Raw genomic sequence first — 15,140 nt, 5'->3', positions numbered from 1 at the left:
AATCTCAACCTAAGGAAGGAGAATTTGGTCTTAAAATAAACATGTTTCTTTTAAAATGTTGGCAACTAACTTGTTTTACTTAGTTGGTAGTGGTAGAGAGGTTGTAGGAATTGAAAATTTTGTTAATGACTATCTCATTTTATAGTTGAAGAAAGTGAGGCTTAAAGAAATTAAGTAATTTGCCCACAGTTCTATACTCAGAATCTAGCTCCTAGGTTTTTACATATGAATGAAATGGTATGTATATAGCTGCATGTATTTGTAAGTTCCATGTATTTAAAATATATAGGGAAATGAACTGTAGTCTGCTACCCAAAAGAGAACAGGTCTTAGGCAGAACAGATAATCTTAATTAAAAAAAAAATCACTGGAACCCCCCACTGCCCACAAGAGCATCCGAAGCCATGTTTTATCTCACCAGTTTTGATTGTTGGCCTCCTATTCCCCAAACAGGCTCAGTGTGGACAAGGGGGTTTTGATACTGTATGTTTACTTCCGGGGACAGAAGCTAGTTAAAATGAAGAGAAATGATTTAATGCTTATAATTAAAAGCTATTTTAAAAACAATGAAAAAAGATAAACTACTTTGGACCTTTCTTTACCAATCAATGAATCACTTCCTTGGTGTAGGGCCTTAAGAGATGGAATTAAACATACTTTCTAAGTTATGTCCATAACCATGAAGATAAGCATAAAGAAATTCTCCAGAGTTTCCCAGGATATCTACTGCTGGTTTTACCACAGGATTTTTGAAGAGCTGAAGTGATTTACCCTAGTGATCACTGGCATCCCACTCCAGTACTCTTGCCTGGAAAATCCCATGGACAGAGGAGCCTGGTGGGCTGCAGTCCACGGGGTCGCTGACGGTCGGACACGACTGAGCGACTTCACTTTCACTTTTCACTTTCATGCATTGGAGAAGGAAATGGCAACCCACTCCAGTGTTTTTGCCTGGAGAATCCTAGGGACGGGGAGCCTGTTGGGCTGCTGTCTATGGGGTCACACAGAGTCGGACACGACTGAAGCGACTTAGCAGCAGCAGTGATCATTTAAGTACTTGTAGGACATTTACGTATTTGTTGATGTATTAATGAATGCCTCTCCTACCCAGACACTTATGTTTTTGAAAAACTGTAGAAAACCTGATAGAGTTTTCTACATAATCTTACAGCACTTTATCACTTTTATCAAATGTGCTGGCCTTTAGCAGCATCTTCCCAAACCAGCTTCATAGTCAAATAATCATACCCTGATTTTAGGCTATGCCTAATTCCTGACCTTTACTTCCACTATGACACAGACAATACTGTTTTTCAAATCAGCTTAACAACCTATCAGATTGCTGTTGATCAGTATATCACTTTGGATAAATATGGCTTTAACACTGCATCAGCCACCCGGTAGGTCACACTGCATACTCACAGCTGGAGCTCAGAAGTTACTGAATAGCTTTGCAATAAGCCGCTCACTCCCCCAATCAAAATTCTTAAAAAGTCTGTTTTTCTTTAAGTTACATTTAAACTGCTACTCCCCAAAGTCACACTGCAGTTTTTGACACTATTTGACCTCGGCAATCCCCCTATTGCCTCAGTATTCCCTGCAAAGGTTGTCCTGAAGGTAAATAAGATAAGCACTCTGGGCACATTTTGATCTCTTTTGTACTCGTTGGAGTCAGGTAAGTATATAGGCTTTATTTGCTTATTTATTTTGAAGATTTTTTTTTTGATGTGGACCATTTTTTTAATCCTTTGTTGAATTTGTTACAGTACTATTTCTGTTTTATATTTTGGTTTTTTGGCCTTGAGGTCAGTGGGATCTTAATTCCCCAACCAGGGATTGAACCCACACCCTCTGCCCTGGAAGGCAGTCTTAACCACTGGACCGCCAGGGAAGTCCTTGGCTTCGAAGCTATAACACTTCCCTTTCTCTTCCAAAGGCTTCACGAACTTCATGCGTAGTCCTGTTTGTGACATCTTTAACCCCCTGCATCATGAAGTATACCAGGACATGGATCAGCCCCTGTGCAACTACTACATTGCTTCCTCCCACAACACATACCTGACCGGGGACCAGCTCCTGTCTCAGTCCAAAGTGGACATGTACGCACGGGTGCTGCAGGAGGGCTGTCGCTGTGTGGAAGGTGCGTGCCTTGTCCGAGCGCCAATGTGTGTCAATGAATATGTCCTTTAGTCAATAAAGTCTAGTGGAAATAATGGAGACCTAAAAAATGTACTCACGCTAATTAAAATCATTTTCCCACTAATTATAAAGTGGTTCTTCTTCTTTCTTTTTTTTTAAAGAGTGAGCAGGATGGTCACTGCCTGTGATCGTCCTTTCTTTTTAAAAAACATTGATTTATTTGGACATGTGGGATCTTCCAGTTATAGTATGCAGGGTCCTTTTTCAGTTGTGGTGTGCAGAATCTAGTTCCCTGACCAGGGATTGAACCCAGGCCTTCTGCATCGGCAGTGCAGAGTCTTAGCCACTGGACCACCAGGGGAAAGTCCCTCTGTAAAGTCATTCTTAATTCATAATCCTGTTTCCCCCTTACAGTTCAAGCAGGGAGCGAGATATGTACTAGCAATTGGGAGGCACACCTTCAGGTGCTGAAAAATTGTGATGAACGTGGAAGTTTTTCCTAGGAAGTTTTTTGATTAAATGATGGTAAAAATAGTTTAGAATAACTGTTTATTTTTAAGATACTTAATGATGTGCCAATCAGCCAACATTTATTAAATTTCTAGGAGGTTCCTGGGGGTGAGGACACTGATGTGAGACATAGTTTCTGTCTTTAAGTAGCTCACAGTCTAATAGAAGAAGTGGACACTGAAAACAATAATATGGTGTGAGAATTCTACCAGTTGATGCATACGTGGTAGAAAGGGGGTACAGAGAGTGAAGGGGTGAGGTAAAATGAGATAAGAAGTCAGTCAGGGAAAACAGGTGGGTCTGCGAGAAACGGTTTTGAGTACTGTGATAAGGAGCTTCAGGTTTAGCTTTTGGTAATAAGGGTCCAGTGAATTGTTTTAATACCTACAGTGATATGGTCACACTTGCAGTTTAGAAAGATTGCTTGGGCAGCCGTGTAGGAAGATAATTTTTTTAAGTGATATATGTTTGTAGAGGGGTAAGAGAGGTGAAACTGGGCCAAGGAGAATCGTGGGAAAGCTATTGAAACGATTCAAAGGAAGGATTATAGAAGATTAGATTATGAAAGCTTAGACTAAGGGAGAAAGAGGCTTATATGGATATTAAAGAAGGAAATTTGCTGGACATAGCGAGAAAAGAGAAGGAAGTAAGGCATGCAGGGGAGTGCTGGAAGGAGTGATGGAGCCATCACCTACTCTGGGGTTTGAAAGGAAGAGTGGATGAGTTCAGCTTTCCCTGGGTTGGGTTCATAGTAACTCTGTAACGTTTATCTAGACATTCCTATCAGTCAGTTAAATAACAATGTGTGAACTCAATAGAAAGATCCAGACAAGATAAAGATTCCACAATTCTGAGTTTCCTATGTGGTAGTTTATGAGATCACTTACAGAGACCTTCATGTGTAAGTGTAGGTGAAAATGTACAAGACCACTTAGGGGACTGCAGTCTCTCAAATATCTCCCTCCCCAAACCGGCATCAACAATTCCTCCTCTATGGTTCGGTGTGAAGTTTTCACTGTTGCAATAGTCTGACTGGACAGCGAAAGTCAAGCTGCTGTTTCTGGGAGGTTTTGTTGAGAAGAAGTGTATTTATCTGGGAGACTTGGTCAGCTTTGTACGTACTCAGCTTCCGGTTTGAAACTATGGTGGTCACCTTGGCTTTTAATGTGCTGGGAAGAAACAGGGATTCACCATGATTTCATTCCCTTTTGTGGGCTAAGTTCTGGTTAATTGCTTTCCATACATTCTCATTTAGTTCTTACAGCACTAAGGAAGATGGAGTGATCTCCTTAAGAAGAGGGGTAGGGTTGGTGACTCAAGGTCCCGTAGCTGGAAAGGTTGGAAGCTGGTATTTCAACTCAAGCTGTCTGACTGCGCCACTTTGCTTCTCCAGGAAGCCTGTGTGGTCTTTGGAGGAACAAGCACTGAATGACATGACCAGCCCAAGGTGAGGTCAAATGCAGGCCATCTGGTCACATAAGGAAGGCCAGAAAACATAATGCAAAGCACAGAGGGAAGGTTGGCTTTAATAGGAGGTATTTGCTTGGCATCTAAATATCTACATGTTCCTAAAGACTTTAGAACTTGATAACCTGATCTTTTGTGCTCTCCTGACAATTTGTCAGCCTTGTAATATGAAGATCTTAGCTTACACTTCAATCTTGTGTCCGGAGGCACCAATCTATAGATACCCAGCAGTGCTTTATCTACCTTGGTTCCGGATGAAGTTGTTTTTATTGTTAAGCAGCTGCAGCTAGGATTTAAGGAACCTGATTTATAGAATGTAGCAGGTGGTGGATTAAAAACTGCAGGCCCACAGATAATTTTCTGAAGCAGATCTTGTCAAGTATAGTACTTAGAGAAGGAGAGTAATGTTTCTGGACAGTTTCTTCATGGTACTGTGACCTGAAGAATCTCTCCACTTTCAAGCTTCTGTGTTGTTAATATTGTGTTTTCCATCCCTACTAGTTTCGTTGCAGCAATATCCTTGGTCAGGGTGTATATCATGTCGTGAGGAACACTAATCAGTCTTGTTTTTGATAAAGTGGGTTTGTCAACAAATCACGTAGACAACATTTTTCTTTTTTTTTCTTTTTTACATGGCCTTTCACTTCCTTTGATTTTCAGCCCTAGTTGCTTAATAAATATGGATGTTCTGTCCAGGGGATTTTCACTCTCATTATGGAACTGATGTTGCATTGCCATTATAATCGGTTTACAGCTTTCCCTGTTATCTCTGGGAGCACTATCAGGGTGGAACATTTCTAAATTCCACTGTGAAAAGCTGTCTGTTTTTCTGTCTCAGCTGGCCCTCAGATCTGACCAACTCTTTGTCAGGGTGCTTTCGGGGGCCTCTATTGTGTGGTCTGATTGAAAAAATGGGCTTGGCTATTTCGTGGCTAGGAAACTGGCTGGAGGATTTCTACTTTGCCAACGTTCTTGTCACAGCACTAGCTCTTACAAGAGGTCTTCATGGCCATTTGAACTCAGCTACTAATGCTGAGGCTGAAACTCCAATACTTTGGCCACCTCATGTGAAGAGTTGACTCATTGGAAAAGACCCTGATGCTGGGAGGTATTGGGGGCAGGAGGAGAAGGGGACGACAGAAGCTGAGATGGCTGGATGACATCACCGACTTGATGCACATGAGTTTGGGTGAACTCTGGGAGTTGGTGATAGACAGGGAGGCCTGGCATGCTGTGATTCATGGGGTTGCAAAGAGTCGGACATGACTGAGCTACTGAACTGAAATGAACTGAACTATTGGATGCTAGTCATTCACATGCCAGCACCATTTGGGAGTGTTGTTTTCCTCATTTAACAGACAAGTGATAAAATAGACCTAAAGAGTGAATGTTAGGAGACCATCCTCAACTATGCAAATTCTCCTTATTATGAACGTTAGCAAAAGAACACCTTCTTTCGTGTGTTAGCAAAAGAACAGCACATGACTAATGTGGTTACTTATGAAGAGATATTTTTATGGGTATATGATAATCAAGTTAGTGTGGCATTGCCTACTACTTTGCATTATTTTTCAAAAGATAGTAACTCATTTATAAGGAACCCTGTTATGCCCTTTTTCTTCTAAGATGGGATATAAATTGGGGTATATTGTTCAGTTACATACTTTTGAAACATCTGTTTATTTTCTTCATGTCTGTATTCAAACAAAGAATATAAAATACATGGCAAAAGATGGATGAAGCTTCTCTTCTGAGAAGATACCTTCATATATTTGACTTCATTCAGGCCCAAAGGCTTTCCTAGTGGCTTAGTGGTAAAGAATCCACCTGCCCACACTGGAGACAGATTCGATCCCTGGGTTGGGAAGATCTCCCTAGAAGGAAATGGCAACCCACTCCAATATTCTTGCCTGGGAAATCCCATGAACAGAGGAGCCTGGAGGGCTGCAGACCATGGGGTGGCAAAGAGTTGGACACGACTGAGTGACTAATGCTTTTACTTTCAGTTTCTTGTTGGTATTTGAATTTGTGACCTCCTATCATAAGGAAGGGCAACGTCATGAGAGCTGGCAAGGTTATCTATGGGGGATCCTTGTTTAGGATCCTAATTCTTAATTAAGGATTTGACCCTGGATTGGGACTGAAAGGAGCAAAATGAAGGAGGACGTGTCAGTCGACCTTAAATGAAAGAAGCAAAGACATGGAAGTAGGATTGTACGTGAGGAAGCTTGCCTAACTGGAAGAAGTCTGGTAGTTTGGTTGTTGGGAGAAAAAAAATGTTTGACTTGTCAAACAGGAGCTAGGATATTAATTAACTAGTTTTTTAAACAGTTAAGCCTAAAATCCTAGTGCCTTAAAACAAGTGAAGTTTATTTTTTATGTGAAGTCCAAAATATCTGTTCCTAATGAGGGAGTCTTTCAGGTAGTGATTTAGGGGTGCAGGCTCTTTCCCTCAGCATCTGTGCCATCTTCAGCACAACTTGCAAATCACAGCAGAAGAGAGAACATGAATGACTGTGTAAGGCCAGACGTGGAGGTGGTGCACATCACTTCTACCCACACTTCAGCAGCATGTCCTACTGCAAGGGAAGCTGAGAATTGTAGTCCAGCTCTGAACCAGGGCCAAAGAGAAGACAGGCTTAGCTGAATGGAAGTCTCTAGCACCAGAGATAGGGAGGGATCTTGGAGTTAAGCAGGCAGCAGCTTCCATAGACTATTTATTTATAAATTTAACATATATCTGCTGAGTACATAATATGTACAGGATGCTATGTTATGCACTGACTATGCTTTAAAACAAAGTAGTGACATGGAGAAAGCAGTGTTTGGAGAAATTAGTCTGGTAGTGGAGTGTAAAACAAGGGAAGACAAACTCTGAGTCAGGGAGGATGGTGAGGAAGCTTTTTTGTTTCTTCAGCTGGGGGCCAGTGAGTTTGTTCATATACACAACAGTATCAATAGTATCAATAACCATGATTACTATGTGCCGTGTAGGATTATAATCAACTTCACAGGTACTTATTTATAAATCACTCAAACTTATGATTCAAGTCTTGTTCTTAGTTTTCCTTTTATGGATGGGGAAGCAATACTTTAAATTATTAAATCATTTGTCCATGTTCACATAACTCTTAGCAACGCCTAAAGATTTGAACTTCAGAAGTCAATGCTATTTTAGAACTACTGTAGAATTAATAAAATGAAAATAAATCTAATGAAAACATAATGAGTTTAAGTGAACAATAATGAAAAGCCCTGGTTTTGATTTGAGAGGGTCATTGAGACTTCATAAAAGAACAGTAAAGTGAAAGAAGTAAAATTAGAGAAATAATCTGATAAGAAAATCACTATCCTAATAATGAGTGATGTTGAGCATCTTTTCATGTGTTTGTTAGCCATCCGTATGTCTTCTTTGGAGAAATGTCTATTTAGTTCTTTGGCCCATTTTTTGATTGGGTCGTTTATTTTTCTGGAATTGAGCTGCAGGAGTTGCTTGTATATTTTTGAGATTAGTCGTTTGTCAGTTGCTTCATTTGCTATTATTTTCTCCCATTCGGAAGGCTGTCTTTTCACTTTGCTTATGTTTTCCTTTGTTGTGCAGAAGCTTTTAATTTTAATTAGATCCCATTTGTTTATTTTTGCTTTTAAAACTAGTACAGCCACTATGGAGAACAGTGTGGAGATTCCTTAAAAAATTGCAAATAGAAATGCCTTATGACCCAGCAATCCCACTGTTGGGCATACACACAGAGGAAACCAGAATTGAAAGAGACACATGTACACCAATGTTCATTGCAGCACTGTTTATAATAGCCAGGACATGGAAACAACCTAGATGTCCATCAGTAGATGAATGGATAAGAAAGCTGTGGTACATATACACAATGGAGTATTACTCAGCCATTAAAAAGAATACATTTGAATCAGTTCTGATGAGATGGATGAAACTGGAGCCGATTATACAGAGTGAAGTGAGCCAGAAAGAAAAACACCAATACAGTATACTAACACATATATATGGAATTTAGGAAGATGGCAATGATGACCCTGTATGCAGGACAGCAAAAAAGACACAGATGTGTATAGCGGACTTTTGGACTCAGAGGGAGAGGGAGAGGGTGTGATGATTTGGGAGAATGGCATTGAAACATGTATAATATCATGTAAGAATCGAAATGCCAGTCTGTCTGATGCAGGATATGACACGCTTGGGGCTGACGCGCGGGGATGACCCAGAGAGATGTTGTGGGGAGGGGGGTGGGAGGGGGGTTCATGTTTGGGAACGCATGTACACCTGTGGTGGATTCATGTCAATCTATTTCAAAACCAATACAGAATTGTAAAGTAAAAATTAAAAATAAATAAATTAAAAAAAGAAAAAGAAAAAAAATCACTATCCTCAAGCATACTCAGTTGGATTTAGATCAATTTCTTTTTTTTTTGAAAAACTTATTTTATACTAGAGTATAGCTGATTAACAATGTTATGATAGTTTCAGGTTAACAGCGAAGGGGTCCAGCTATACATACCCATATATCCATTCTTCCCTAAACTCCCCTCCCACCCAGGCTGCCATATAACATTGACTGGAGTGCCCTGTGCTATACAGTAGGTCCTTATTGGTTATCCATTTTAAATATAGCAGTGTGTATATGTCCATCCCAAACTCCCTAACCATCCCTGCCCCGGCAACCATAAGTTCATTCTCTGAGTCTCTTGGATTTGGATCAGTTTCTAATGAGAGTTCTTGGTAAATGCTAAGCTGATTGTTATGACCTCCTTTTTAACTGTAAGCATTCACAGTAAATCATTTATAATCTTTAATTCCTTATCCTGATAAATATGCCAGAACACTCATTTTGGTCTGACATCTTTGTCATGATCATCATAGTGTATAATCTCAAACAATAAACTTAATACGTGGCTGATATTTCCAGAAATATTGGGAAATACCAGAAACTTTGAGTTGTTGATGTGATATTCTTTTTCTGGCAGTTGACTGTTGGGATGGCCCGGATGGAGAGCCAGTGGTGCACCATGGTTACACGCTCACTTCAAAGATCCTCTTCAGAGATGTTGTGGAGACCATCAACAAGCATGCCTTTGTGAAGAATGAGTAAGTCACGCACAGTGGGGAATCAGGCTCAGCTGGCCCACGGGACGCTGCCTGCTGTAACTTGGCCATCAAACCACATGCTTCCTTGGAGGCTACATCTCCCTTTCTCCTGCCTCAGTTCTCTCCCTCCTTCCCAAGGAAACACTGAACAAATAACATGGGGACCACATCCATGCTTTCTTGTGCTCTCTTCATTGCTTACCCCATTCTTTCTCAAGATGCTGCCTCCTTGAAGCTTGTTCTTCCACAGAGTGACCTTAAGCCCAAGGTGGACAGTGTCCATAAAGTTTAGAAATACAGATTACTGTACATAATAAACAGCTTATCAGTATTGTTCAGTTCAATTACTCAGTCATGTCCAACTCTGTGACCCCATGGTCTGCAGCACGCCAGGCCTCCCTGTCCATCACTAACTCCCGGAGTTTACTCAAACTCATGTCCATTGAGTCAATGATGCCATCCAACCATCTCATTCTCTGTCGTCCCCTTCTCCTCCTGCCCTCAATCCCTCCCAGCATCAGGGTCTTTTCCAATGAGTCAACTCTTCGCATCAGGTGGTCAGAGTATTGGAATTTCAGCTTTAACATCAGTCCTTCCAATGAACACCCAGGACTGATCTCCTTTAGGATGGACTGGTTGGATTTCCTTGCAGTCCAAGGGACTCTCAAGAGTCTTCTCCAACACCACAATTCAAAAGCATCAATTCTTTGGCACTCAGCTTTCTTTATAGTCCAACTCTCACATCCATACATCAGTATTGTATGCCAAAACAATAAAATAATCATGTCTTGGTTTCCAGACTTGTTGGATGTCCTATATATACTGCAGTGTCTGGAATCTTTATATCACTTGACCCTTCCTTGGCATGGGATGACGGTGAACATTTTCTCCTTAATACTTGCTTTGGTGGGGGGTGTCTTCTGTTAAAACACTCCCTCGTCTATTGCTGCCATTGCTTCTCACTCTCTTTCTTTAGCCTATGGTCTTCTAGTCCATTTTCTGATGTCCATTTACTTCTCTGATGGTCCAGTGGTTAAGCCTCTGCACTTCCAACACAGGGGACGCAGGTTGGCTCCCTGGTTGGGAAACTAAGATCCCACATGCCAACTGCTGTAGTCACAAAACAAAGAAAAAAGTCGTTATTTCCCAACGTGTCTTTGGTCTACTTCTTGGTTATTTGCCAATTATATATCGAGAATGTTCTTCCTAAGTTTCAGAGATATATTGAAAAATTCTTAGTACAGATTCATCTGAGTATCTCATCAGTACCTGAAAACCAACAAATTTCATTGTTTATTCAGACATTTACCTAGCTATTTAATGTTGCCTACTCTAAGCCAGGCACACTGTAGGTGTAAGGAGCCACAGCTCTGAACAAGGATAAAACTCCTGCCAGCACGGGGTCTCCATCCCAAACGGAACTCAGCATCTCATTCTGCCAAGCTTCCTCTTGCTCTAGTTAGGAAGGTAGCACTGCTTACCAGTGATTTTATAGAAACTGGGAGTTACTCTTGATTCAGCCAGTCTTGTCAGTGCTACTTGCTAAATTATCTGTTGACTCCATTGCCTTTTGTTCATTTTCACTTCTCTTTGGTTCGTCCTCCATACTGGAGTAGTATCTTTCTTTCTGAAGATATAAGCTGATGTTGTAATTCTTAAAGTCCTTCAAAGGCTCCCTGTTGTACAGAGTCATGCCTTCCATGCCGGCCTCCTCTTGCTCTTCTATGTCACCTTCCACCATTGCTCCACAGGGACTTCGGCTTCTGCCATCACTGACAGTTTCCAGAGTCCCTAGGGATCACAGCCTCCACCCCTCCCTGCACCAACCCCCTTTCCTGTGCCCTTCTCTCTATCTGATAGTCATCCCCATTATTCCACCCCCCCTAATTCTTGCTCATCCTAGCAGACTGCTTAGGCATTGTCCCTTTGGCAAACTTACCCATACCACAATTTATTTAAATGCTCCTTTACTCTGTCCTTAGCACTCTGAGCATATTTCTGTCATATCATACAGCACTTTCTTGCAATTGTTGGTGACTTGCCTCCTTTTATGTCTTTAGGATCATGAGCTCATTTAAAATATGTGGTTATGTCTTATTCTTAAAAACAAAACAAAACAAAACAAACTTTGCTTTTTTGGCAGGAGAGGAAGTGCTGTTTGTGACTTGTGGGATCTCAGTTCCCTGACCAGGGAGTGAATGAGAAAGGAACGAACCTGGGGCACTGCAGTGAAAGCCCAGAATCCTAACCACTAGGCCCCCAGGAAACTTCCCCTTACTCATTCTGTAGTGCCTGCAATATATCAGATATTCAAGAAGTGACTTCTGCATTAAAAAGAGGCAAATTAAAATTAACGGTTGCATAAAGTTAATTTTATAGACCTTAGTGGCCTTTAAAATTTCTAATGTTTGGTCTTCTCATTAATTAAATATGAAGTTAAAATACTGTTCTGATAAGAGACACTTGCTGAATAGCAGGCTTGGTTTCTGGTGTCTTCTACATGGAAGAATCTTGAGGACTAAATTATGATGGATCGTTTTACCCTGATTGCTCCTCAACTTAGCCAGGTTGCTGAAGGATTTGCCCCTGAAGTAGAGCCTTGAGAAGACCTGCTATCTATGTACTCTGGTGACTTGATCATGCTAACTTCAAGTTTGGAAGACAACTTAGGAAAAAAGGACTTTGACTGGAAATAGTCAAAGTTGTTAACACCTTTTAAAAGTTCAGTCTTTTTCTTAAGTTTCAGTTGCATCTTTATACCAGGGTTTCTCAAGCCTTGGCATTACTGACATTTTGGGCCAGATTATTCTTTGTTATGGGGAACTGTCTTGTGCATTGTAGGACAATGAGTACATTTATGACTGTACCCCCTAAACACCAGTAGTAGTCCCCACTCACAACATTGTGACCACCAAAAATGTCTTCAGATGTTGACAAATGTCCCTTTGGGAGGGGTACCGCACAGCCGCCCCTGCCCCTATTGAGAAACAGTGCTTTATACACCAAGCATCATTAGACACTAATAGACACAGACTTTTTGTAAACAGATTGATAATTTTCAAATTCATTGCTAGAATTCCCTGATGTGATTTCACAGACAACTCAGGGTTGCTAGTTTGTTGTTTTTCTCTCTTTCTAACATACTGGGTGAAACTCATGTGAGGACACAAGAGTAAACAAATTATAGTCAGGCAACCAAACCACCTCAGCCACAAAGGTTCACCTCTTATATTACCTCTGGCATGAGATTTACTAGTGAGGATAGAATGTAATTTCAGAAGGTCACAGCCTGTATTGTAGAGCTTGTGCTTGTTATATAAGCCCAGAAATAAAACTTTTTCTCCACATAGACATATTAGGCAATTTAAATATTGGTTTGTATGTTATGAAAAAAAAATCTATTGCCTATTACTTCAGAAGATATATGATGGGAAACTAGGGGAAAAAATAAGCCTGAATTTGTTTTTCCAAGGAAAAAACAAAGTCAAAAGAGGAGTAAGGTCATGTAATCATTCCTGGTTCCTCAGGCTGTCTGTGATAATAACTTCATTGGGGTCTCACATCTCGGCACAGAAACCTGGGTGCCGGAGGAGAATGCCTGCATTTTTTTTTTCTTTCTAAAAGTAAAGACTAGTATATAATTCTGTACAAATGACTTTGAAATGCCTGATATAGGACACTATAAGACACAAATTCCATTATGTTATTTTATCCTCAATAGTAATTTTCAAGCTGGGTACTAAATATATATTTTTAGGGTAAATATATGCACTTAATGACAGTGGTCTCCTAAATGTTTCTAGAATTTGAATAAGACAAAATTACATTATGAGTTTTCTTTCTTTATGTTTCTTATCTCTCAAAATTTTCTCTTTCATTTTTTCTTGAAAAGAGACATAATGTATGTTCCGTATGTGTGTGCATATATATGTGTGAGGGAGAGAGATGCAAAATATTAGACTAAGTCATCCCATGTGGATTGGTATTGAGTTTACCCATTATGCCTGGTAACGTATATTTGGCCAGAGGTTTTTTTAAAAAAATGTGTCTCTCATTGTTTTCATTTTAGAAGCATTTTAATCATCACCTCTTTAACAAATACTGTCACCAGGCTTGTAAGAACACAATGAACACGGAATGATTTTCAAAAGTCCCTGCGAGTTGCTGTGGTTGATGCCTTTACGATGTGCTGCTGTTTTCTCAGGTTTCCAGTCATACTGTCCATTGAGAATCACTGCAGTGTCCAGCAGCAAAGGAAAATTGCTCAGTACCTGAAAGGTATATTCCAAGACAAACTCGACCTGTCATCTATAGACACAGGAGAGACCAAGCAGCTTCCAAGCCCTCAAAGTTTGAAAGGCAAAATCCTAGTGAAGGTAAGTACCTCAGAAATGAAATAAAAAGCACTCATGACCTACTAAGCCCTTCCTCTCTCAAAGGCTAAAAATGGGTTTATCAAGAGAATAATAAGAGTCAATAACAGTCAAGAGTGAAGGGTTGTCTAGACTTGTGCATGCACCTTGTTCCAATCTATTTATAGTCATACCTTTAGAAAAAGCTTATTACTGACTAAACATGTATTTTGGGGGTTGTTTTTATGAAGCAAGAACATCAATACTGTGAGCCAAATGTTGAATGTTTTAGTGGTGGTTCACACTGGAGAGAAGCCTGTGTATAGGAGACAAGCATTACATGAGAGGAGAGGCTCCTTCTGTCCATATCCAGAAGCATTTCTTTTAGATTCTTCTCTCCCATTTCAAGCTCCAGTAACTGTCTGTCAAAAAAAGTCTTCATGGTTGATCAGCCTGGGTTATGTAAGTGAGAAGAGCTGGCTTCAAAGTGGAGCATAGGCACAGACATAACGCCCCATAGGATTTGTGTGTGTGGAGGAGCAGTAGGCGAATAGAATGACATTTCATGAACAGATCTTCTCAGAGAGTAAACCTACTACCTGAAATGAATATTATTAATACAAGGAATAGCCGGGAAGACAGCTTTCTTGAGATTTCAGATTGCAGATGTGATTCACTTAATCCCAGTTAATTTTGTGTATTTGGACTAAAAACATTTTAGATAGTTGTATTGTTTTGAAACTGAAAACCCAAGGAAAAGCAGTAGAATATTGATATTTAAATAGAGTTATATTTTACTTTAAAATGTGTGTACAAAAACCAAATAGCACAGTGGAGGCTTAGGAAAGTCAGACAGTGTAATTTCATAGCGAGACTAGAACTGGGGTGTTGAGAGGACAGCAAATGGAAAAATTGTATTCATCTTTGAAATTGGTCAAAACCTGTTTTTCTATCAGTTAAATGAGAATTATAGGCTGAATCCATCAAAGAGATGTCATTGGGCATGTGTACGTGTGAAAGCATTTTGAATAAAAGCTCCAATTATATAATGCAAGAAATGATGTTAAGGTCAGTGTTCCTGAAATCTTGCTAAAGTAAACTCTTATGGTGAAAACTGGGCTGGAAAGTTGGGTTAGAAAGCTCAGTGTCACCTTTATAACCTTGTAAATGTTTTCATGTCTTTAGCCGAGCAGTCAGAAGAATAAACACCGAATGAGTCCATTTGGACAGTGGAACCTAAGGAATATTTGATATAAACTCATTGAGTTCCCTTCTACATAACTGGGCTTTGGGTTGTTGGGCACCGAATGTCTGAAGGCTGATGGGCACCAGGATGAATCAAAGCCAAAAGACCTGAGACACTTATTGGAAAGAGTGGCAGTGATGTGGGCTGTGGGTATTTCAAAACAGCTGTGGTCACTTTGCTGGTAGTAACTGTCTCCAAACTTTAAGGAGACTTCCTAGATCTGTGGGGGCAGAAAACTCCCATTTGAAGCAACAACAAGGGAACTGATTTTCCTAAGTTCCTTTAGCATCTGAGCAATCTTTGGCATTGC

The 15,140-nt window shown here is 40.3% G+C and overlaps 1 protein-coding gene across 1 annotated transcript in view; it reads left to right on the top strand.

The window, feature by feature from the left end:
- The window catches only part of PLCH1 (phospholipase C eta 1), a 252,056-nt gene that overhangs the window by 175,813 nt on the left and 61,103 nt on the right, over positions 1 to 15,140 (top strand). The window contains exons 8-10 of the mRNA XM_040247343.1: positions 1,937 to 2,140; positions 9,112 to 9,232; positions 13,437 to 13,608. Coding sequence (XP_040103277.1) covers positions 1,937 to 2,140; positions 9,112 to 9,232; positions 13,437 to 13,608 — 497 coding nt within the window. The remainder of the gene's footprint in view (positions 1 to 1,936; positions 2,141 to 9,111; positions 9,233 to 13,436; positions 13,609 to 15,140) is intronic.

This window comes from Oryx dammah, unplaced genomic scaffold (genome assembly GCF_014754425.2).
Source record: "Oryx dammah isolate SB20612 unplaced genomic scaffold, SCBI_Odam_1.1 HiC_scaffold_2, whole genome shotgun sequence".
Taxonomy (NCBI): Eukaryota; Metazoa; Chordata; class Mammalia; order Artiodactyla; family Bovidae; genus Oryx; species Oryx dammah.
Note: the sequence above shows the minus strand (reverse complement) of the source record. Positions and strands in the feature narration are given on the sequence as shown.